This window comes from Haematobia irritans, chromosome 1 (assembly GCF_050003625.1).
Source record: "Haematobia irritans isolate KBUSLIRL chromosome 1, ASM5000362v1, whole genome shotgun sequence".
Lineage (NCBI taxonomy): Eukaryota > Metazoa > Arthropoda > Insecta > Diptera > Muscidae > Haematobia > Haematobia irritans.
The window spans coordinates 271,391,869-271,415,484 of NC_134397.1; the positions used below are offsets into that span (position 1 = coordinate 271,391,869).

Sequence of the window (23,616 nt, forward strand, 5' to 3'; positions counted from 1 at the left end):
CGTCTTAAATAAAAGTCTTATTATTATTATTTTTTCATTTTTACAGTTTCTTGTTTTATTGTGTCTATCTCAAATAAAGTTTGTATTTATTTATTTAAAACTCCAAAAAAGAGTATTTTCTGAAGGAAAAACTAAAACTCCTAAAATGAGTTGTATTTGTAGGGCGGATAAATAAATCTGTGTGTAGTTTTAAGAGTTTCATTCGAATGTTTTTTTTTTTTGTCACAAAATAACGATAAAAGAATAGCTTTTTTGATAGTACTTATAACCGTTACGGTCAAAGAAAAAAATATTTAGTTAATTTCAGAACAAAAACTTCAAATTCGGTAAAATAAGTCTTAGCCTATATTTGAAGCTTTTCCATTATTCAATAATTCAGCTAATTTAAAGCTGAAGCCTCTTTATCTTTATCTCAAATATTCAATATGGTAGCTAATTTATAGATTATTCCTCTTAATCAATTTTGTTTGAGAAACTGGTCCTTAATATTGTGTAAATTGCGTGTTCTAAAATGTATGTTTCATATTAGGTAAATATTTGTTTAGTGTGCATTATTTTCCTTTGCAGTCGTAGAGAAAAATCACTATAAAATGTATCTAACTTAATAACCCTTTAATCTGTGTATGCAATAACAGTTATACATTCTCATTAAAATTATTATATTTGATTTAATTCTTCCTTTCTCCTAAAATCTAGGTTATAAATAAATGTAAATAGACTTGCTTAATATTTTGATACCACACAAAACAATTCCAAGAATTGTGTAAATTTGCAAAATTTATAGATATTTCGGTGGACACAAATATAAATTCGCAATAATAACCATTTGCGGCTGACTTATTAACAAATTAGACAATGCTAATTTCAATAAATTTACTACGTTGTTCGCAATTTTTAAAGAGAATAAAATTAGCCTATTAATCCAAAAACAGTAAAAGCAAAAGTGAAATTGAATATATGATATGTGTATGTGAGTGTGTGTTGCACTAGCACTTAGAGCACGTTCAATTATACAATACAGTAAACGACCATAATTTGATTTGCAAGGGAAAAAGAAATAATTAAATAAAAACCCAAACGCATATATACATTAAACCAATCGTATGCAAATTTCTTTTGAAATCAATTGATATTTCATAAGTGCGTAAAACAATTTATAGACATGCCGCAATGTACGAGGCTCAAAATTGTATAACAAATTAGTTGTTTAGCTGCCCCAATGAAGCTTTATATTTAGACCTGTAGATAGTAACTGACGATGGGTATTGACGTATGCATATGAACATGTTTAACTAGCTAAATAGATATGTAAGTGTTACAACCACAATGTGCATAATGTTCATAGACATTCTTAGCACACATGCCCCCTTCTCCTCAACGTACATCACACCCATTGAAATTCCCAGAAATTCCCAATTAAAAATGTTGCAACAAAATCTAGTACATCATACCAGTGTACACATACTTAGTTTGTAAACATAGTCACCATTTTCGAGATTATCCATTGGAGAGGAATTTAAAACTCGTTATTAACATGGACATCACGTGCTCGAGTTAGCTTCACTCAATTCCTTGCCTGGATGTGGCCATAAATATGTATGTATTAAGCCCATATGTCTTTAGGCTATGGGAGAGGGGTTTGTTGATTGGCGCTTCGAAGTGACAAGAATGTGCAAATGGTCTTCTTACTGGTTGCATGTAGTGAAGACACTATTCCCGTGTTGTGTATGCAGGCGCCAGAAGGCGCTCGCTCTCTTCGTATGTTGTAAACGGGCATGAAAAACACCTGTGATTTGATATGGTCGCCTGGTATATATGACTTTATATGGTAAAAAGCATTCAATTTTAAAACTATTGAACATCCAGAAACAGGTGCTTCTTCTGACCACTTTTAGTGGTTGCAACCAATGCTCAATATCTATTATGAAGTTTGTGTCTTAAATCTTTTGTTTTGCCAGTCCCCCGTCCAAGCCAATTCATTTTCTTGCCTTTCAAATTCTTACTCCCCTTGTTCATATTAAAATAATCACAATATTGGATGAAAAACATATATTAGTGAGGAAGATTTATGTATTGTTATAGATTTGCTGTGAAATACACCATTGAGCGTTTACATAGAGAGGAATAAGAAAGCACAAGAATATAATAAATTCGATATGGGTATAAGTTTTTGCTGATATATAGTTTCATTACAAGCACTTAACACATTTACATGACATTGTTCAAAATTCGCATGGATCCAACAAAATGTTTCAATTAGTCCGACCCTCCTTAACGAAAATCATTTACCTTGTACGTTGCGACTTTAAACATTTTGATGCACTTCCAAAAATGCCCTCCCAAAGATGTCTTTAATTTTAACTATAAAGGAAGTTCATTTAATTCAATTTTATATAACTCTATTTTTTCATATTTTTAATGGATAATTTTATTTTCAATTTATATTAAAATGGATTAAAAACAGAGTAAAAATATTACAAATTATTTAAATTATGTCGAAAAAATGTCTAGATCGATTCTCGAAAAATTGCGAATTTTTGAAAATATTTGTTGTCAAACGTTTCAGACAAGCGTTAGAATGCATTAAAAATAAAAAAATAAAATTATAAAAAAAAATATTTATTTGGCAAAATATCACATCATTTTTTAATTCACATTCACATCGCACATCCGGATCTCATTTATAAGCCTTTTTAAAGAAAATATCTTTTATTTTCAATTCTTCAACGCAAATTTAAATTCTATTTTTTTCTCTATCGCATACATATTTCAAAAGGGTTCCTCTTCTTGTTTCATTACAAATTTGAATTCCTTAACTCAGCAGTGCTTGCACATTTCAAGAAGTGAAGTGGCTGTTGAACATCCATTCTATGACAAGACCATGTTAAATTCGTCGCTTCTGCACCAATACCTCTTCCGGATCCAAAAAAAAAAACACTTACTGTTTTTTTTTTGATTTTTATTTTATTCTTACTGTCAGGCAAAAATCAACAAAAAAATTTTGCAAAAAAATAAAAGATTTTTGGATATGACTTCAAGAGTGATGAATTGGGAAACTTTTGTTTTTTTTTTTTGGGAATCTATACAATAACATTTTTGACTGGATCGAAGCTTTTGCATCAACTTGCCTCGTTTAACTATTTTACGGCCATTTTCATGTAGCTCAGTTAGGCTTTAACTGCCAGTTAACAGAAAGAAAAATGTAAATATATTTTCTCCGGTTAACTTTAACTGAAAAATTTTCAGCAGTTAAGTTTCTAACTGGCATATGGAATATATACGCAAGATGACAGATATGTAGATATCACGGTTTAAAAGTTCGTTAGCTAACGTAGCACTAACGGAGCCTCATGAAAATGGGGGTTATTCTATACTGAGGACAATTTCCTTTCTTCATAGACATTCGTTTTTTAATGAATTACAAAAATTTCAAAAACATGTATCGAAGTTCAATGAAAATATATTTGTATAGTTTTAACATTGTAACATAAAGATTACATATTATTTCTTATTAACTCTATATATTTTTCAGTGTAGTAAAGTTTTTTTGTCGAAATTTATTTCTGTTCTATGTAAAATTTCGAATGTTTCTTTAACAAACATTACTTGATTTCGATGATGCGCAGTATTAAAACCATAAAATTAAGACCTACATAAAAAATGTGGTCAAATTAAGTGGTAAGCTAAAGTTAGTGTCTGCATTTTCATTTTTTCTCTCTCTTTTTATTTTGGCTTTGCCAATTGCCAATTATAGGCCACTATCACATGAACAATTTGCACAATTTTGTTGACGCTGTTTAAGCCAAGTTTAATTGAAATCGAAATCAAAAACGTTTGTTTTCACAATTTTTCGCATTGTTTTTTTATTTTGCTGGCCACCACACTCCCCATTAGCCATTTCAGAAAAGATCCATGAATCTATTAAGCTTCTTATGTTGTCCATGAGGCACGTTCGTTTACATGCCACACAAAGAAATCGAAGCGAACCGCGTCATTCAAACTCCATGGTTGACCAGCACTTTCATTCACAGGTCTACGTATGGAATACATACGGCTATGATCATGCGAGCAACCAACAGACAACTGATGGACTAAATGGTTGTCTGGTTCATACATGCGAGTGTGAAACACTTCCAAAGAGAGAGTGCGTGTGTGCGCCGAAGAGTTTTTAGTGCAATTTTTTTCTTATGGTATAGCCGGTTTACAGAGGGAAGGCTGATTTTTCTTTGGCCACCTTTTGGAGGTTTTGTTACACTCTGTTGCCAACATTTCAATCAGTTGACTTTGAAATTTCTAACTGAAGTGTTCATTGTTGTCGGAATCGCGTCGGGAACGGTAAATGAATAGGTTCCTTAAAAAATAAAAATTAAAATAAAAAAACGAACGAAATTTAAAAAAAAAAAAAACATTTCAAAAACCAAAACAAGTGGGAATACGCAGATAGACGGAACAAACGCTCGAAGGAAAGCCCGCCAAATTAAAAGCTTTGTCATTCCATTTGCAATCCAGTGATTTGTCCGTTTTCACATCAAGTGTCATGAAGTTGATTGATGTGATTATATATTTAATAGCAATTTTAATCTTTCTCTACGTGTTGCTGGATTAGATTGTCGAGTCTGGTCTTGCAACAACAATAGTCGTTTATTACAATTCACTTTTCCATTTTCTCTGCAAAAGTGTCCTTCACCGCATTCTATCAACAACTGCTCTAAGAGTTCTATTAACAATGAAGGTGAGTAAAAGTTCGTATGAGTGAGCGAAATGCTTGAAAAAGTTAACGAATATATGACAAGCTGCCAAGCTGGATACAATAATACGCTGATCAGTGCATTAAGCCAAAATAAATTTCACCTGCAATGGCATATTAAAGTTTACTAAATTATATTTTCTCTATTAGCAATAGCCGAGTTTTGTCAATTTTATTCTATAAAATATAATGCACCTAAAGACTAAAAGAAAACACAGTACTCGTTTGTCCTGAACGTGTTCAAAAATGAGCAACACCGACATCGTCTGTTTAAATACAAAGACATTTGCACTGATGAGATGTTCTAGATAGTTCACAGAAATGCATTCAGGGCTAAAACTTATTTATAATTTAATTAAATAATTGATTTTTATTTTTAAATTATTTTGCCAATAAATCAGAATTGTTAGTATTTTTTTTTAATGTCATAGCAAAACATTTGGAAGACCTTTCTAAGTCATTACTCTTTATTTACATCCAAAAAAACTCTTCTACACCGAAAAAATTCTGTAGATAAACTAACAATAAATTTAACTTATTTTTGTTACAAGAAAAAATATTTGTTTGTAGTAAAATTATATTACATTTTACGAATTTTTACACAGACCAATGAATTTTTCCTTTTTTAAGTATGTCTCAAATATTTCATGGGTATAATATAAAATTTTCGTACGATTCCCAAAAACTTGATTTTCTTCTTTACTTTTATTTCTTATTTTCTTGTATGAGAACGTAATTTCATGAACTGCTGTTAAAAGGTACAACAAGGCGTTTCATTTACCAGGTTATCCACGCTTAGTGGAAATCTCAAAATGTGGAGTACAATTTAGTTCAATTTTCGCACGAATTAGTTCAATCCTTCTATACCATAAAACAGTTTACTTATTTTCGGTGTAAGACATTACTCTTTAAGGTACATCCACAAAAGTTAGAAATGAACTTTATTTTCACTTCATAAGAAGTTCTTTTGACTTGATATATACAAAAAAACTTCGCTTTGTGCAGTTTTCGCAAATAAATAAATTGATCTGTGTGAGGACAAATGGAATAATGGAAATTTCCACACCCAGAGAAGGAATATGATCACCTCAAACATGTTTCAAGAGCAAAATGTTATTTTTGGATGGTGACCATGTAACATTTTTATCGCAACCATGTTACTTTCTCGGCAATTATGTATCTGTTTTCAGAAAGCATTTTATGACGGGCGAGAAAACAACATTTTTGCGATAAACATGTTACGTGGTCACTATCCAAAAATAATATTTTGCTCTTGAAACATGGTTGAGGTGATCATATTCCTTCTCTGCGTGCATAGAAACGCTACAAATTTTAGAATTGTAATTTGCGATAAACTATTTGCTAGTTTATTCAAAACGTCTACTTAGTATTATTCGAACGTCTTCAGCGGATGCTCCAAAATATAACTCCCTCGCTATGGCAAGCATGTAAAATTCATAAGTGCTTAGCCAATTTTGCAAAATTTTCAGATCTAACAAGAACGTTTTCATTATTTATTTGCTTCTTTTTTGGTGGAATTTTAAAAAATCCCCATACAATATACGATAATGCACAATTTGTATATTGCTAATGGATATGATAATAGAGAGAAAGGAGAATTTCGATCTTGTTAAACAGACCCATTCTGTTATCAACCTCATACAGTTATGAAGTTGATAACAGGTTGGCTGATAAGTCCTTCCAATTTTTGGATACCATTTTGGTAGTACTCCTTCGGTTTTGCCTCAAAATAAGCCTCAGTGTCGGCGATCATCTCTTCATTGCAGCCAAATTTTTTCCCTGAGAGCATCCTTTTGAGGTCTGAGAACAAGAAAAAGTTGCTGGGGACCAGATCTGGAGAATACGGTGGGTGGGGAAGCAATTCGAAGCCCAATTCATGAATTTTTGTCATCGTTCTCAATGACTTGTGGCACGGTGCGTTGTCTTGGTGGAACAACACTTTTTTCTTCTTCATATGGGGCCGGTTTGCCGTGATTTCAACCTTTAAACGCTCCAATAACGCCATATAATAGTCACTGTTGATGGTTTTTCCCTTCTCAAGATAAACGATAAAAATTATCCCATGCGCATCCCAAAAAACAGAGGCCATTACTTTGCCAGCGTACTTTTGAGTCTTTCCACGCTTCGGAGACGGTTCACCGGTCGCTGTCCACTCAGCCGACTGTCGATTGGACTCAGGAGTGTAGTGGTGGAGCCATGTTTCATCCATTGTCACATATCGACGGAAAAACTCCGGTCTATTAGGAGTTAACAGCTGCAAACACTGCTCAGAATCATCAACACGTTGTTGTTTTTGGTCAAATGTGAGCTCGCGCGGCACCCATTTTGCACAGAGCTTCCGCATATCCAAATATTGATGAATGATATGACCAACACGTTCCTTTGATATCTTTAAGTCCTCTTTTATCTCGATCAACTTCATTTTACGGTCATTCAAAATCATTTTGTGGGTTTTTTCATGTTTTCGTCGGTAAGCACCTCTTTCGGGAGTCCATTGCGTTCACAGTCCTCCGTGCTCATTTCACCACGCTTGAATTTTGCATACCAATCAATTATTGTTGATTTCCCTGGGGCAGAGTCCGGAAACTCATTATCAAGCCAAGTTTTTGCTTCCACCGTAGTTTTTCCCTTCAGAAAATAGTATTTTATCAAAACACGAAATTCTTTTTTTTCTATTTTTTCACAATAACAAAAGTTTCTTCACAAAAGACGCTCTATCTCACAAACTAATTAACTTACAGACGTCAAATTTTTACACGAATCATTTGAAGGTTGGTACTATATAAAAATAATATGCATTTAATACTAGCGACGCCATCTATGTGTCAGACCGGGGACTTATCAGCCAACCTGTTATAGTTGGAAAATCTTGATATAGTTGGAAGTGGCGACCATTTTTTGCTCGAGTCTAAGATTGAACCTAATTAGAAATGATTTAGGAGTTTTTGAGAATCCATACTTGAGAACTGAAATCATACTGTATTATGGCTTTTTCGTCGGAGAAGTGTAATTTCCCGATATTTCCGGTTTGATATTTAGTTTTTTTGCATCCTCCCGATTTCACCAGGGTTGGCCTGTCGCAAACTGTGACTTTTGCGACATACGTTTACGACGGTATGTCGCAAAAGTCGTAAATCTAATGTAGAAAATCTAATATGGAATTAAAGAAATAGTGAATATTGTTTAATTTAATTTAGATTGCCTCCCCGATAAAAAGGATGCAAAAAATGCTTTATATTGCATTTATACAAAACTCTACTAGTTTTACATCTCTCATTGGCAACTTCAAACTATTCTTGGTTTGCGTTGTCCATAATGTCCACCCAAGCTTTAGTTGCATTAGCGAATGATTAGCTACAATTTTGGCAAATTTTAATTAGCATGGACATTGGTTCTAATAAGCCAACAAGTGATTTTATAAAATTCTCTCTAAACAGCAATTCACTTATGCTTAGACTTAATAGTTTTTCTTCCTTCCAGTTTCTGCAGAAATTTGTGTTAGGTTAATTATGAGCGAGTACCGACCATCACGTTTACTGCACGCAGAGAAGAAACATGATTGTCACGATCATATTCGAAGAGCAAAATAATATGATAAAAGCTTTTTTTGCGGCGACAATGTAACATTTTCACCTGCAACCATGTTGGGTCAGTGAACATAGTTGTAAAAAAAAAAATAAAATTGTCCTCATCTAAAATGTTATTATATTGATAAAAATAATTTTGTTTGAATCAAAATGTTATGGTATTCGTCAAAAATGTTTTTCTTCCAGTTAAAAGAACATGCGTTACAACCTAAAATGTTTTGATCTGTATGAAAAAACCTTTTTCGTCGTCGAAAAAAGGACGCCACTTGAAAAAAAAAACACAAAATTAACTTTATTTATTTTTATTTTTTTTTTATAAACTAATTCCTTGTTTATTTGTATTTCTAATGTCGTGCAAGCAAATATCACATATTTTTACACACTCTATTTTGGTTACATTTCAACAATAAGTAATCATTCCATATTTACTTCGTGCCCATCAAATGTCCAGTTGACGCAGACATCATGTAACTGCAAATAAAAATAAATTATACCATATGGAAAAATGCAGAACAAAAACAAGTACATTTTTTTTCAATTACACTTTAATTTTTTGGATTCACATAAAACCACGGCCACTTCTGAATAAATAAATTAACACAAACCACAGTAATTGCGAATTCCCCGTCCATTCAAAGAAACAATGAACACACGACTGACGCGCAAAATAAAAATCGTGTGTACCTGCTGAATAAACATGCTGAATAAACATGATTGTCACAATCACATTCGAAGAGCAAAATAATATGATAGGAGCTATTTTTGCGGCGACCATGTAACATTTTAACCTGCAACCATGTTGGATCAGTGAACATGGTTCTAAGAAAAATAGAATTGTCCTCATCTAAAATGTTATTATATTGATAAAAAGAATTTTGTTTGAATGAAAAGACAATGGTCACGATTTAAAATGTTATGGTATTCATTCAAAATGTTTTTCTTCTAGTTAAAAGAACATGGTCACAACCTAAAATGTTTTGATCTTTATGAAAAAACTTTTTTCATCGTCGAAAAAAGAACGCCACTTGAGAAAAGAAAACACAAAATTAACTTTATTTATTTGTTTTTATTTATTTATAAACTAATTCATTGTTTGTTTGTATTTATAATGTCGTGCAAGCAAACATCACATATTTTTACACACACTATTTTATTTCAATTTCAACAATAAGTAATCATTCCATATTTACATCGTGTGCCCATCAAATGTACAAACGCAGACATCATATAACTGCAAATAAAAATAAATTATACCATATGGCAAAATGCAGAACCAAAACAGGTACATTTTTTTCAATTACACTTTCATCTTTTGGATTCACATAAAACCACGGCCACTTCTGAATAAATAAATTAACACAAACCACAGTAATTGCGAATTCCCCGTCAAGAAACAATGAACACACGGCTGACGCGCAAAATAAAAATCGTGTGTACCTGCTCAATGTTTTTATAAAATAATTTTTCCTGCAAAAAAGTTAAAAAATTAAATGGTCACGAAAACAATGTACATGGCCTGTATGGCCATGTAATGTCTCTAGACATTTCTATACGTAACCTATAAAAATACTTTTTTCCTGCAAAAAAGTCTAAAAAATTGAATGACCAGGTACACGATTTTCCCAATCATATAATGGTCTCAAATTCTATCATTTAAATGATAGAACGTGTTTGCGGCATTAGAGAACCATTTAAATGCTTATTGCCAGCATACATTTTTCTTGGCTAGAATATTCTTTTCACGAAGACAAAATAAATGGTTTTCGCGACAACTACATGCTCTAAATAAGTATTAAATGAATGCGGCAATCATGTCCGAATATGTTTTTTGTGCGTGTGCACCATCGAATAGTTTATAGTAATATTGACTTTGAGCCTCCAATGGAAATATCTCTATTCTCACTCGTTAATAATTTTTTTAACATTCCTGAGAATTGAAATTTCTTTGCATATATCATCATCTTGGATCATCATTCGCTTCCTAGCTGAAGGGACTCAATTATTTTGAGTTTGCGACGTTTGCTACTTTTTCTGAACTTACGACGTGTATGTTACGTTTACGACGTTTACAAATTTGCGACAGTCGCAAACCTAAAAAAAGATTGATACCGACCATCTCTGGACTTCACTCTGTCCCAACTAAATATCGAATGTCAGCAGCAAGCCCTGCTGACTTGTTTCTAAGTCAGCAGGGCTTGCTTTGTATATTTCAGTTGAAGTCCACTTTTTGTAATCGTCAAATTCGTCCTACGGGAAATTGGGACCATTTTAAAATTGATATTATTAAGGACATTAATATATCTCAAAAAGTAAATGAAAATTTAAAAAAATCAAAACATAAGCTTCCTACGAAATACTTTCATATTGTCTAGTGTAAGCTTTTGTATTAAAATACCATACTTTCTAATTATTTTAACAACGATCTTCAAAAGCAACTAATGTCACGCCATTTACTTGCACGTTAATTTTTGATGTTTGACGAATATGCCTGTTGAAGGGGGCACTTAGTCACAGTTTATGCTTTTCAAAGACTACTAATCCATGAAAGTGGAAAAAATAAACCAAGTTTGTTAATTCTTATCTTATACAGAGACAATAGATTTGTTTTCTTAGATTTTTTGTGTATTGTGAATGTGGAATGGATGGAGGATGTAAGAGTTGATGCAATTGTACTAGATTTGGTAAATTGCATCTATCAAGGGTATAATGGTAGTACGTCTGTACACAAAGTGCGTCATGCGACGACAATATTTGACAAAGTAGTTAGAAATTTAATTGAACTACAAAAATTGTTTTGCCAATTGAAAACCCGGTTAACCGATGTCCAAAAACGATTTTCGAGATTGAGCGAATATTACATTTTTTTTTTTGATATTCCGTTTCGCTTTTCAAAACTGAAACCGGTTCTTGGGCATCCTATTAACTACACCTCAATGCACAAACGATTTTGCTAACTTTAGTTCTACGTTGGCTTTATCATTATTTTGTAGACATTTTCTATTATTCAAAGTTAAATTTTCATGTGCTATTTCATTAATTATTATTGAAAAATTTAACTTTTCATAAATACACATTTTAGTTTAGTTCATATTCCAACATGAATTTATTAAAATGTTCTTCATTACATTCATATTTTTTTCCAAGTAATTTCGCTTCACGTAATTGAGAAAAGGCGACTATTGTATACATTTTCTTGATTAATTTCATGTTAAAACGTGCAACAGTAACTATTCTCTACAATTGCTGATATTCACCCATGCATATGCATAGATAGTAACATTAAAGAGCATGGACCTCAAGCAATGGGGAAAATTATAACAATTTAACATTATCCAAAAAGAGGGTAATTTAATATAGTCAGATTTTGTGTGACGAACTATCAAGCAAGTTGATTATTAAACAGTCGATATTAATATTTATTAGATACATATTGTTAATATACAATCTTGCACAAATTTTCATAAGTATCTTCCTCGGTATATATAATAAAGGGTGGTTAAAATTTCAAGGGCCAATGTTGATTTTGAATCAAACGCAAACTATTTAGGAAATTATTGTAATTTTATTTTATTATGATATATTGGTATTACTCAATTATGTATGGAACAAAATATCGGCCAAATAGACGCCGCGACCTCGGTGGCACACCTTCATCTGATGGTCCAAATTTTCGATGACGCTGAGGCATAATGGAGGTTCTATGCCGTTAATGTGCCGAATTATCTCATCCTTTAGCTCTTGAATTGTTGCTGGCTTATCGACGTACACATTTTCTTTCAAATAACTCCAAAGAAAAAGTCCAACGGTGTCAAATCACATGATCTTAGCGGCCAATTGACATCGCCATTACGTGAGATAACAAGGCCATTGAATTTGTTGCGCAAAAGAGCCATTGTTTCGTTAGATGTGTGGCAAGTGGCACCGTCCTGCTGAAACCACATATCGTCCACATCCATATCATCCAATTCGGGCCATAAAAAGTTCGTTATCATCTCACGATAGCGAACACCATTCACAGTAACTGTCTGACCGGCCTCATTTTGGAAAAAATACGGCCCGATGATGTCGCCAGCCCATAAACCGCACCAAACAGTCACTCTTTGTGGGTGCATTGGTTTTTCGACAATCACTCTTGGATTCTCATTCGCCCAAATGCGACAATTCTATTTATTGACGAATCCACACACAGAAAACAGATAGGTTGAAAATCGATTATTGTAACGAAAATTCTACATTTACAATCAAATTACAGTTGTGTCATTCATTTTACTTTATTTACAATCGTTATTTCGTTCCTTCTACCATTTGTTGTTTGTAATACAAGACAATTAGTTGTATAAACTAAATGCCTCTCTTTTGAAAAAATTTGATCGAATTCGATAGGCACAACCAACCTTATAAAACCTTTGTAACTGTCATTTAGTAGTCAGCACTTTCGTTTGGTACTAACAGCCGAATTCCTTTGAATATATTTTTGAAATGTCAATAAAATTATTACCATCAACGTTGAAGTATAGTGTGTTTTAATATCAAATAACTAGAACTGAAAACGGAATATTTCTTATTCGTTTCGAAGTTTCTCATCCGTGGACAGCCTATAAAATATTGTCGTGAACAACTCGCGCCGTGCGAAACTGGCCTTAGTATATATTGGATGTGAAACGAAAATAATACACAGCAATATTGGCAAAAACAAATAGCTTCAGCGTACTCAATGTTACGGTGCGCATCCTCAATATGGAATAATTTCATTGGCGGCTCTGAAAAAATCCATCTCTATATATGAAACCCCAAGAAAGTGACCATCGGGGATAGGTTCGTATGTCGTTTTTAAAACTCCACACTAATTTATTTACTTAATTTATTGTGTGTTTTAGACGTGCTATAGATAGTTCGGACACCATCTATAAATACTAATATGCGAAGAGTACCAAATATTTAGCTCCATTATCTGTCGATTCCCCAACCTATTCATGCTGGAGGGTATACTTTTAAGGGTGAACATTTTTTATAATGTATTAATATATTGTATTTAAATATATGTACCTTCCTATCATCTAAAAAATATAAATAAAATCAGTATTCGGTCATGGTGCTTTAAAGTTGGGAGATACAACTAAATGAAGAAGGGAGCAACGACCAATTTCATCGTCTGACACAACCAACTCCATATATAGTATTAGTTGGGTTTCCCATCATTCGATTGAGTCGACCGAATTTGTTGGGTGTCACAACTGCCAACTGGTAGTTGCTACAACTGCCAAAATGAGGTTGGCAATAAATTCGATTGTCACAACCAATCTGTATTCTCTGTGCACTGAGGTGAAAATGTGCCTCATCATTGAAGATGATTTTCTTCGAAAATTGATCATCCACTGTTGCCATTTCTTGGAACCATTTAACACGTTGTTGGATTGTGTATCTCTCCATGGTTCAAATTGAGTAAGTCTGAAATAGAGAAATGTCAAATAAAATTCGGAAAAAATTGGCGTTTATTATTAACAAAACAACATTTAACAAAAAAAAAAAACGATATCTATGAGAATTCTAAAGCCTTGGGCTCCCCTTAAGGGTATAAAGACAACCACATTTCCTGTTAATCGTACGAAACCCCATTCGAATGAAAAATAGTCACTAAAATTCGAATAAATTTAGGTTTTTCTACTCGTTTCATTTGTTGGAGAATATATTGATTATCAAATATGAGTATTTTCTAATTTTTTTGCCCGAGAATTAATCTCTAAATAGAAGAATCAAAATCAATTTCCTTCCCTTTAAAATACGAAAAAAGCTTTCGTATTTGTTGAAAAAATTTTATATTTTTAATAAAAAAAAAAACATTTTTGAACCAACAACACAGTTCATTTCGTTTTTATCAAGCACTGTTCTTTTCTGACTTTAAGTCTTTAATAAGACACATTTTACAGTTTCATAGTAAAAATTTAATATAGTAGTATGTAGTGTTGAACATCTTTTCGGAATCTTCCGAACATATCTGGAATATATGAAAATGCTATACAAAGTGGCTTAATTTTTGTTTATTTGTTTTAATAAAAGTTGTAAAAAATATGACAAAATATTAAATCAGTTCTATAAAACAAAAATAAATAAACTCGTGTTCATAACGCAGTACGAACACGTTGTTTTATATTAAAAAAAAAAACCGACAAAATATTATTGCGGTAATAAAATTTCTCCAAATGATTGGTTAGTCGCTAAAAAGGGCTTTCAATTTGAAAATTATACACTTGACAAATAATTGGCAGTCACGTTTTGATTGACCCTAAATAATGCAAAGACCATTTCCGAAGGAAGTGGCCGCTTTCGTTTTCATTTTGTCAAACTCAGACCATGCATTTTACTTTGGACTGCAAGTAAAAGTATTTCTTATGTCTCTTTTTGCATTATCCACTGGGGTGAGACAAAAGCTGCACTTCAAATGCAGCTTTAACTAATGCCACGGACACTATACTAACTTATCAATTGATAGTTAGTGGTAGATGATTGTCTTTGGACAATATAAAATATATTATGTTTTTCCCCCTTCGCAGCCCAAAACGATATTACACACAATAGCCAGGCCAATAGATAGGCAGAAAGACTGTTGGACGGACAAATTAAAGTCCTAACCGCAACTGCCACTTATACGACTCAACAATGCTACGTGATTTTATTTGTCCATCCATGGTCATAGTCAAAAGTACTTCTTCCATATGAAATTCGAAGACACTGACAAAGACAGCCAGTTAGCCATTATTTCTAGGAATGTCTTTGTTGTGGTAGTCTTAACTTGGTCTTTGAAATCAGAGTGTTCAGTGTAGTGTGGTGTAGTGGTATTTGGTATTTATAATTAAGAAATTTATTGATTTAATTGTAGTGTATGGAGCATTGTTTTACGGGTTTGTATGTTAACATTTAAAATTTGTAACAAAAATATTTTTTATTAGTTGTTTTTGGTTTAGAAAGTGGTTAGTTAGATGGATAATCGTTATAAACGTTTAAGCCACTCTGATGAGAAATCTTGCATTTTTTAAATTAATGTGTTATGGTTTTCCATATACATTACAATTGCATGTAGTTTGACCGAAATCTTTAATTTGAAAGTTGATAGAAATTAAATTTCAAAATCATCCCCCTTGGAGTATGGTCTAAGCTACTCTTTCCCATCTCAGATCAAGCTTTTCTGAGAGTAATTTTAAAAGCCTGACCTTTGATTCCCTTTCATATTTGTTTAGAGAAATTAATGCTAAATAAAAATAAATAATTAGCTAACGAATAAAAAAAAACAAAAAGAACAATCATTGAAAATGACTTCATCACGAAAAGCGAAATAATTAATATAGCAACAAATTATGCTAAATAAACACTTTTTTCTGTTCAATGAAATTGGAAGGGATATCCTAGCTGGGTTAGTAGTTGAGATGAAAAACTGCTTAACCCATTCCCTACCATTGTTCTCGCTTGATTAAAGAAAATTTACAACATTTAATATCGCAGAACTTTGTTTATAAATTTAATTTTATGTTTTTATGTTTTTTATTTTTTTATATTTTTTAACTGGAGTTAAGTGTAAATGATTTTTTTTTATTTCAAATGGTCTTGGCATGTAATGGGTTAATAAGAGCATTTGTGACATTCCTCCAGCATTACCTGCACAGAAAAAAATATTGCCCTACTATGGAAGATTATGCAACTTACATTTTAAGACTCGAAATTTAGGCAATGTTAAGGACAAAATTCTTTAAAATAATGACATTTTAAAACAAAGTTTATATACCTTGTTTCAAAAATTTTTTTCATTAAATTTAGGACACAAATCTTGAAATTTTGTGTCTTTCTGTTAAAGTTGTAGATCTTTGAAGTAAGGCAAATTTTCCTTAAAATAAAGAAATACATTTTTAATTTAAAGAAATCGTCTTTGACTCGACTGACATATTGAATTTTTAAATTTAAGACAAAATCGCTTCAAATATAGGCTAAGACTTATTTTAAGGATTTGCATCTCTGGTTCATAGTTTTTTTTCTAGCATTAAGAAAACTCTTTTTACTTTGAGGTACCTGGCATAATTTGCATTTTGAAATTTGAATTTGTTTGTACATAAATACCTTTATTAACCCTTTCACTACCGAAATAAAACTAACGGTAAAAACTTTAATTTTTCTTCTGTTTTTACTTGTACTAACAGCATGTAGAACAAAAATTGCCATTTTGAAAACCTACCTCAACTACTTCAAGAGCTATATGAGCTTGTTTTGAAAACTTGATTCTTGAATTGTGACCCAATGGCCTTACGAAAATAAGCGCTATTTGGCCTATAATGTCCTTTAAAGTGTGAGCAAAAATACAAAAATGAACCCGAAAAAGTGTCAGCTATAGTTTTCGTATGAATGTCCATTTACTAGAAACATACAGTAGAAAAATTGTCTCAAATTTTCGTATTTTTCGTTTATTTCTAAAGAAGTTTACAAAAATGTATTTTAGACCTCACCAATATGGAAAATATTTATAGCTTATTTACATTAAAGCCTCTACTTTAAAATAACATCGACAAATAAATCGAAACTAAGTAGAAAAATAGAATTTGGTGTCTTTTTCGAATGTCCTTCAAAGTGGACATCGGTAGTGAAAGGGTTAATATATCTCGAATAGAGAAAAAATATTCGATGAATGAGATTAGTATCCAATTTTAATTTTATTGGTCCTAGATTTAAAAACCCAACTGATTCGGTCAACTCAATCGAATTATGGAAGATGCTACTAATACTACATATGGAAGTGGTTGTATCAACCAATGACATTTGTCGTTACTCCCTTCTCCATTCGCTTGTAATACCCAACCTAAACAGCATCCACAATTAAATTGCAAATTAATGTCGTTTTCGAAAATAATTGTATTTTATTTAAAAATCCTTATATATGTTACATTGATAGAGTAAATAAAATTATTATAACTAAATACATTTATGTATCTGAGACGGTTTTAGATGAAGTTCACAAAGCAATCAGCATTGATTGTAGAATGAACGGGCAACGCGGTAACTGCTAACTTTGAATTCTTCAGTATATGTATACAAGGTCGTCCACGATTGAGCACTTTGTGGTAAACCATGAAGATGTACCAATAATAGCCCGCATTTAGGAAATTTTGCATGTAGAAAATTAGTGTGGAGCTTGTAAAAGTAAAACTAGGCTTTACATTTCTTACGTGTGTCAATAAAAACGCGATCTACACCGACCATGTAGTAAAATTATGGTTAAATTTATAAAAGTTAGGTTAGTTTTAGAATATTGTATAGACTGTACTAAAAACGCAGATGTCACGACGATTTCAAAAAACTAAGTAAATAGTTTTTGACAATTAAAAAAAAAAAATATTATAATTGTTATTTTGCACTTGTTAAAGAAAATTTCGTAGTTTAAAGGAAAAAATTGGAGTTCAAAATTGCACAATTTTTCATACAAAGTTAATTATTGGTCAAATTCCAAAGATTGAGAAATTCTGAATTATTTGGTGGGAGACAAGAATTTAGTTTATCTCTATGCTTTACTTGTGCACTCACAGAAAAAAGTCTGTGAACTTCAGGGTCTAACGAACACAAAATTATAAAATTTTTAGGTTATACATTTTTCCCCAAGGCCTTTTTCGAATAATAATGGGGCTTATGCTGTAGTCAAGGGAGGCTACGTAAGAAGAAGAGGGGTTCCTATACACTGACCGAAGATGATGATGGAGCTGGATGAGTGGAACACTGTGACAGATTGTCTGTTGTTGTTGTGTACTGTATTTCTAGGCCGCAGAGATCTTCAAATCTCACCAGAGCAAACGAGTTCCTGGTCTAAAGGAGACTAACCCCTCTCAGTCGTGGGATAGAATCTCAAAGTGAATTCAATCCACACAAGTAGATAACCCCAAGTGGAAAACCCAAAAGAATAAAAAAACACAAAAATGAGTCAGTTCGGTATGTGGTTTAATGGAGTTGAAGTTCCTCACCAGTAAATTTTTAGCTTATTCTGCGGTTGGTAAAACAATAGTGACCCTATTTAGGTGGAATGACTGGAAGAATGAGAAGTCGCCATTTCTAAGTTTTGTATCTGTTTTTAGTACATAATAATTCATTTTCCTTGACATTCGTAGATCTTAGTTATTTTAAACTGTAATATAATTTCAAATGACGGTTACAAATTAAATTCAAATGTTATTAAATATAGAGACATAGGTTTATACAATATTTAAGAACCAAAAGTAGTTTATGGTATATTTTTGCACTGTAATATACTTACAAGTTTCTAAAGCGATCAGAAACATTTTTTGGTGTTATGCCTCAATTTGATAAATATTCACATTTTTTAGGAAAATGCTATAGAATCCATAAAATATTGTTTTAATTGTGTTTTTTAGTGTAAAAAAAATTTATTTTTTGATCGATGATAAATGGTTTTTTTTAATAAAGCAGATAGTATGCTGTTAATAATGAAAAGCAATATACAATAGCCAAATCTTTATCATGAAATTTTGCATAACCAAATCGCAAAGTAGTAGCAGCCCTACTTTGAACTAAATAGTCTCCTGCGCTCTTAAAGGTAAATTGTTGAAATTGATTGCTTTCCTTTTATCAGCAACAAGAAAAACGCTATTTTACCAAACCTTTTTGTTGCCATGAATAACAACATTTTTCGAGTGTAGCTAGATTTTCATGTAGCTAGATTTTCATAATAGCCTACAGGTCTATTTAGTAATTCTATCGCTATCCTATCCTAACCTATCTCTGTCCCATCCCTATCCTATCCCTATCCTATCCCTATCCTATCCCTATCCTATCCCTATCCTATCCCTATCCTATCCCTATCCTATCCCTATCCTATCCCTATCCTATCCCTATCCTATCCCTATCCTATCCCTATCCTATCCCTATCCTATCCCTATCCTATCCCTATCCTATCCCTATCCTATCCCTATCCTATCCCTATCCTATCCTATCCCTATCCTATCCCTATCCTATCCTATCCCTATCCCTATCCCTATCCTATCCCTATCCTATCCTATCCCTATCACTATCCCTATCCCTATCCCTATCCTATCCTATCCTATCCTATCCTATCCCATCCCATCCCTATCCTATCCCTATCCTATACTATCCCAAAAAATTAATAACAACAACTATTTGTTAATTAATTAATATTTTTAATCGATCATTTTATTTTTAATTGACGTTGTGATTGATACTGTCATTTGTGTGATTGAAGAATTTTCAATTAAACACTTTATTGGATCAATTAATTTCTTATCCTATCCCTCATATATTACAGAAAGTGTGTGAAATCTAAAATTTTAGTATAACAATTGTGAGCCAATTGGTACAATGTGTAGCATGCTCGCCTTACATACAAAGTATCAATGGTTCAAACCAGTTAATCAAATTTAATTGACAATAGGTCAAATTACTCTATAAATATTTGCTTGTGGTATTATTTACATATATGTTTTTACTTTGCTTACAGCCCCTTTGCTTAACCTTACTATTCTGTTCACTAGTGGCGCTTACAATAGGCGAACCTCCCGTTGGAAAGTCTGCGCAGTATTTCTACAGTCATCCACTTAAAAGCACTAAACATTCATCGTTTACCCGAGCTCCCAATAACAAACAGAAAACATTGGTTGTTCAAATTCGTAGTGATACACCCGGTCAATTTATAGTTAAGGGGCGACCAAATACAGCTCACACCCATGCCCATCAAACACATGCTCATCATGGTCATGCCCATACCCATCAATTGGCTCACTCTCACAGCCACATACATCACCATATCAATGCTGCTGCTGCTGCCTCAAGTCATCATCACAGGGCTCATCCAAGGCCAATAAAATTGACAGGACCTACGATGTATTTGAAAAATCCTTCCCTATTGCGCAAGCCATTAAAACTAAAATTAACCGGAAGCTCAAAACTGAAACCAGCATCTATACACAAACCAGCCACTAGTTATGATGTCCCATTCAAGTATGAAAAGCCTGCAGTCGTGTTTCCAAGTGCGGAAATTCAACATTTACCGGTAGGTTGTAATTTTTACTAAATAACAAAACTTTATGAAACTTTTTTTACATTTTTAAGTTGGAAACACATACGGACTTTATCTCGAGTCACTTTGCTCCCATTCATACAATACCCGCGCCAAACTTGTCTTTGCACGACAATCACTTACATCCCGAGGAAGCATATTTGCCACCCTCGCACTCATCATCACCAAAGCCGCAAGTGTATCATCAGAACAAAAATAATTACAAAGTTGTGGAGGACAATACCAATGACCAAACAATAGTGGATCCATTCTCCGGTTCACAGAAACTGTATGCCCCTGATCCGGATCCATCATTACCTGCTGCCCAAGTCCGTCCAGCTGTGGAGCCGTTCAATACCCCCAGCAATGGCAAACCTTTACCGGCCGATATACAAAGCAATCAACTGCCATTGGCCCAACCTTTGGTGCAAATAGTGGGCGCTCAGGCTTCCAAGCAAATTGTACCTGAAATCTACCCCATACAATTCACCCAACAAACGCATCTTCAACCATTCGTAGCTGCCAATGTGGCTCCTATTCCAATTTACAATCCAACTTATTTAGTTACTCAATCGAATAATCTCTATACCCAACATCAGCAACAATTATTCAAGCCTACGATAACAGCGGCTCCCGTGCCAGTTGTCGAAGCAGGCTATGTTAATGCCGATTTGACCCAAGAGGTTGCAAGTAATGGACAGATTTTACAGGCTGCCAAAGATCCACACAATAATATTCATCCCGTTTTGGATGTAGCTCCCCATTTTGCAGCTCTTATAGCTGCACCGGCTTTGGATGAAGAACACCAGTCTCTGGAGACGGCACCGTTCCGTCTGGCCAATGTAGCAAATCCACCATCGGCCATAACACAGACTACGGAGGCTGGTTTTGTTGTATCTAATTATTATGGAAACGCCCATCAAGATTCCACTCAACTCTTACAAGCCTATGCTGAGGAAGAAGAAGCTGAAGCTCATAGGCAACAATATGAAGAATTACAACAACATTTCCAACAACAACAACAACAAAATCAGCAATTCCAACAACATCAGCAATTGCCACATCCACAATTTTTACAGCAAACACCATCACCTCATCCAGTCCAACAGCAACAGCTGGATCCAGCTGCGTCGGCCTTCGAAGAGCATCAGCGTTTAGTGAAACAACAATTGGGAGCTGATACCCCACTACGAATTTTTGTTCCTGATGATGAAGAGGTAAGAATATAAACTTAATTTAAAATCTAGTACAATGTCACTAATTAATAACGCCTTTGTTTTAGGCTCGTTTGAAAAAACGTTCCGATGACATTAGCAAGGGATCTCTTGAATACGTGGACAGCATGGAAGGTGTGGAAGAGATACAGCCTCAATACGATATGTCCTCAGAGGCGTCTAATGAAGATCATCACAGGCAAGCGGACGATAATAGCCATGAAGATAGAGAACAAAACCAAGAAGATAGAGATCGGCTACAAGAAATAAGTTCACAAGAGGAATAGCGTCGAACCAAACTACAAACAGACTTTCAATCTATAAACCAAATTTTTAACGATAATTTCGAATTTAATTTGTAAGAATTTTTAATTTAATAAAAATTATTTATTATTTATTTTATTTAAAAATTATATGTGTGTTAAATTAGGGAAAACTGTTAAGTAGTTAGTAGAAGTTTGGGGGGAATTGGACTGTCGTTGGTGGTGGTCAAAGAAGTCGAAGAACTTCAATGAAAGAAGAGAATCAATCCTGGAACCCTTAGCCAGGGATTATATCTGATGCAAATTGGGCAAACAAGTGGGAAATAAAAAGACAGTGAGAATAAGTAAAGTTTATTGCGATGATTTATATGCTCGCCTACGCAAGTCTTTGGAATAAGTGTCTCGTTAAAAGTTAATGTACAATCCACGAATCGATATTTTACTTACGTCCGACAATTCATAGCGTTCGGCCACGCTGTAAGATTCTTTACGGAGAAAAAATTTATATTTTAGCGCGACAATGCGGTCGTTAGTTATTTGTTGTTTGTAAATAAACTGACCATGAGATACACTAAAATTCTATTCCATTCACAATCATTTTGATCTACGTGAATATGTGGCTAGCAGAAAATTTTGTCTGAACCCCAAAATCTCTCATGCCAAAGTCCAAAGAATTTATAGACCTTCCTCTGTCATTTGTTATTGAATCAGATATATATTCGAACATCCTCCAGTACCAATTCACATGAAGTCATTTTCAACAGTAGGGCTGTTTTCTTTTAGCACTCAGTTATTCCGGACGGAATGTCGGTAAAGAATCTTACAGTGTGTCGGATCGATACGACTTGTCGGCAGCGTTGCCGTTGGGAATTTTCAAAAAGTGGCACAAAAAGTGGCAAACGTCGAAAAAAGGGGCACAATTATTTTTGAAAAGTGGCACATTCTTTTTTTTTGTCATTTATGTCAATTCATGGTAAAATTTGTCCACAACTTTCGGATTGTGATGTCGTTTTGTGACCTATCTATATTGTTTTAATGTTTTTAATATACAAAGAATTTTTATAGTCGATATCTGCTAAATCACGTTTTTACAAACTTTCTTACAAAATTTATGTATATTTGTAATAGAATATTTTTATTAAATATAATTAATAAACAATTTAAGGTAAGCACTATGTTCGATTTTCGAGTTGAAATTTTCGCGGTTACTTTACTAAAACAGTTCAATATAAAGCAGATAAAATAACTCAATAACTCAATCATTTATAATTTTGATTATTTCAGGAAAAGTAATCGCGAAAATAAAGTGATTTTCAACTCGAAACCCGAACATAGTACTCACGTTTAGGAGGATTCGCTTTGGAATGTTTTGTTAACTGTATTCATATTTTGATAATATAAACTTAAAATTTAAGATAAATCTTTGGTATTTGAAAGTGAATTTTGGATCTTTAACATATACTTTCTCTAATTTCTTAGGACACTTTTCTTCCAATTTTTCTCTAATGAGGTAATGCTTCAATACTGTCCACTGTGTCAGCATTCATTTTGAGGAATATAGTAGAATTGGAACAATCTGTCTCAAAGGGCGATTGCAATTTTTTCTAACTGGGTCCTTATGGGGTCCATCATCAATTATTTCCTGCGATCGTAATACAAACCTTAAACATTTTCATATTTATCCTGATATTTCATGCCACAATAAATTTGGCACATTCAAAGTACG

At 33.1% G+C, this 23,616-nt stretch overlaps 2 protein-coding genes across 2 annotated transcripts; one reads left to right on the forward strand and one right to left on the reverse strand.

The window, feature by feature from the left end:
- Positions 1-4,295: 4,295 nt before the first annotated feature.
- Positions 4,296-22,037, forward strand: LOC142224561 (uncharacterized). Its single transcript, XM_075294348.1, has 4 exons — positions 4,296-4,732; positions 19,856-20,407; positions 20,467-21,630; positions 21,696-22,037. The coding sequence occupies exons 1-4, from the start codon at positions 4,727-4,729 to the stop codon at positions 21,912-21,914; spliced, it is 1,941 nt and encodes a 646-aa protein (XP_075150463.1). The 5' UTR covers positions 4,296-4,726; the 3' UTR covers positions 21,915-22,037.
- LOC142224574 (uncharacterized) lies at positions 11,990-22,572 on the reverse strand. Its single transcript, XM_075294359.1, has 2 exons — positions 22,338-22,572; positions 11,990-13,803 (listed from the first exon to the last, which is right to left on the reverse strand). Exon 2 carries the CDS (start codon positions 12,465-12,467, stop codon positions 12,132-12,134), a length of 336 nt encoding a protein of 111 aa, XP_075150474.1. The 5' UTR covers positions 12,468-13,803; positions 22,338-22,572; the 3' UTR covers positions 11,990-12,131.
- Positions 22,573-23,616: the final 1,044 nt, after the last annotated feature.

Excerpts from the sequence above, each read along its gene's own strand:
- LOC142224561 (XM_075294348.1), top strand. Across the intron at positions 20,408-20,466 it reads CGGAAATTCAACATTTACCG|TTGGAAACACATACGGACTT; the intron begins GTAGGTTGTAAT and ends TACATTTTTAAG. Across the intron at positions 21,631-21,695 it reads TTGTTCCTGATGATGAAGAG|GCTCGTTTGAAAAAACGTTC; the intron begins GTAAGAATATAA and ends CCTTTGTTTTAG.
- LOC142224574 (XM_075294359.1), bottom strand. The coding sequence starts at position 12,467 with ATGCACCCACAAAGAGTGACTGTTTGGTGCGGTTTATGGGCTGGCGAC.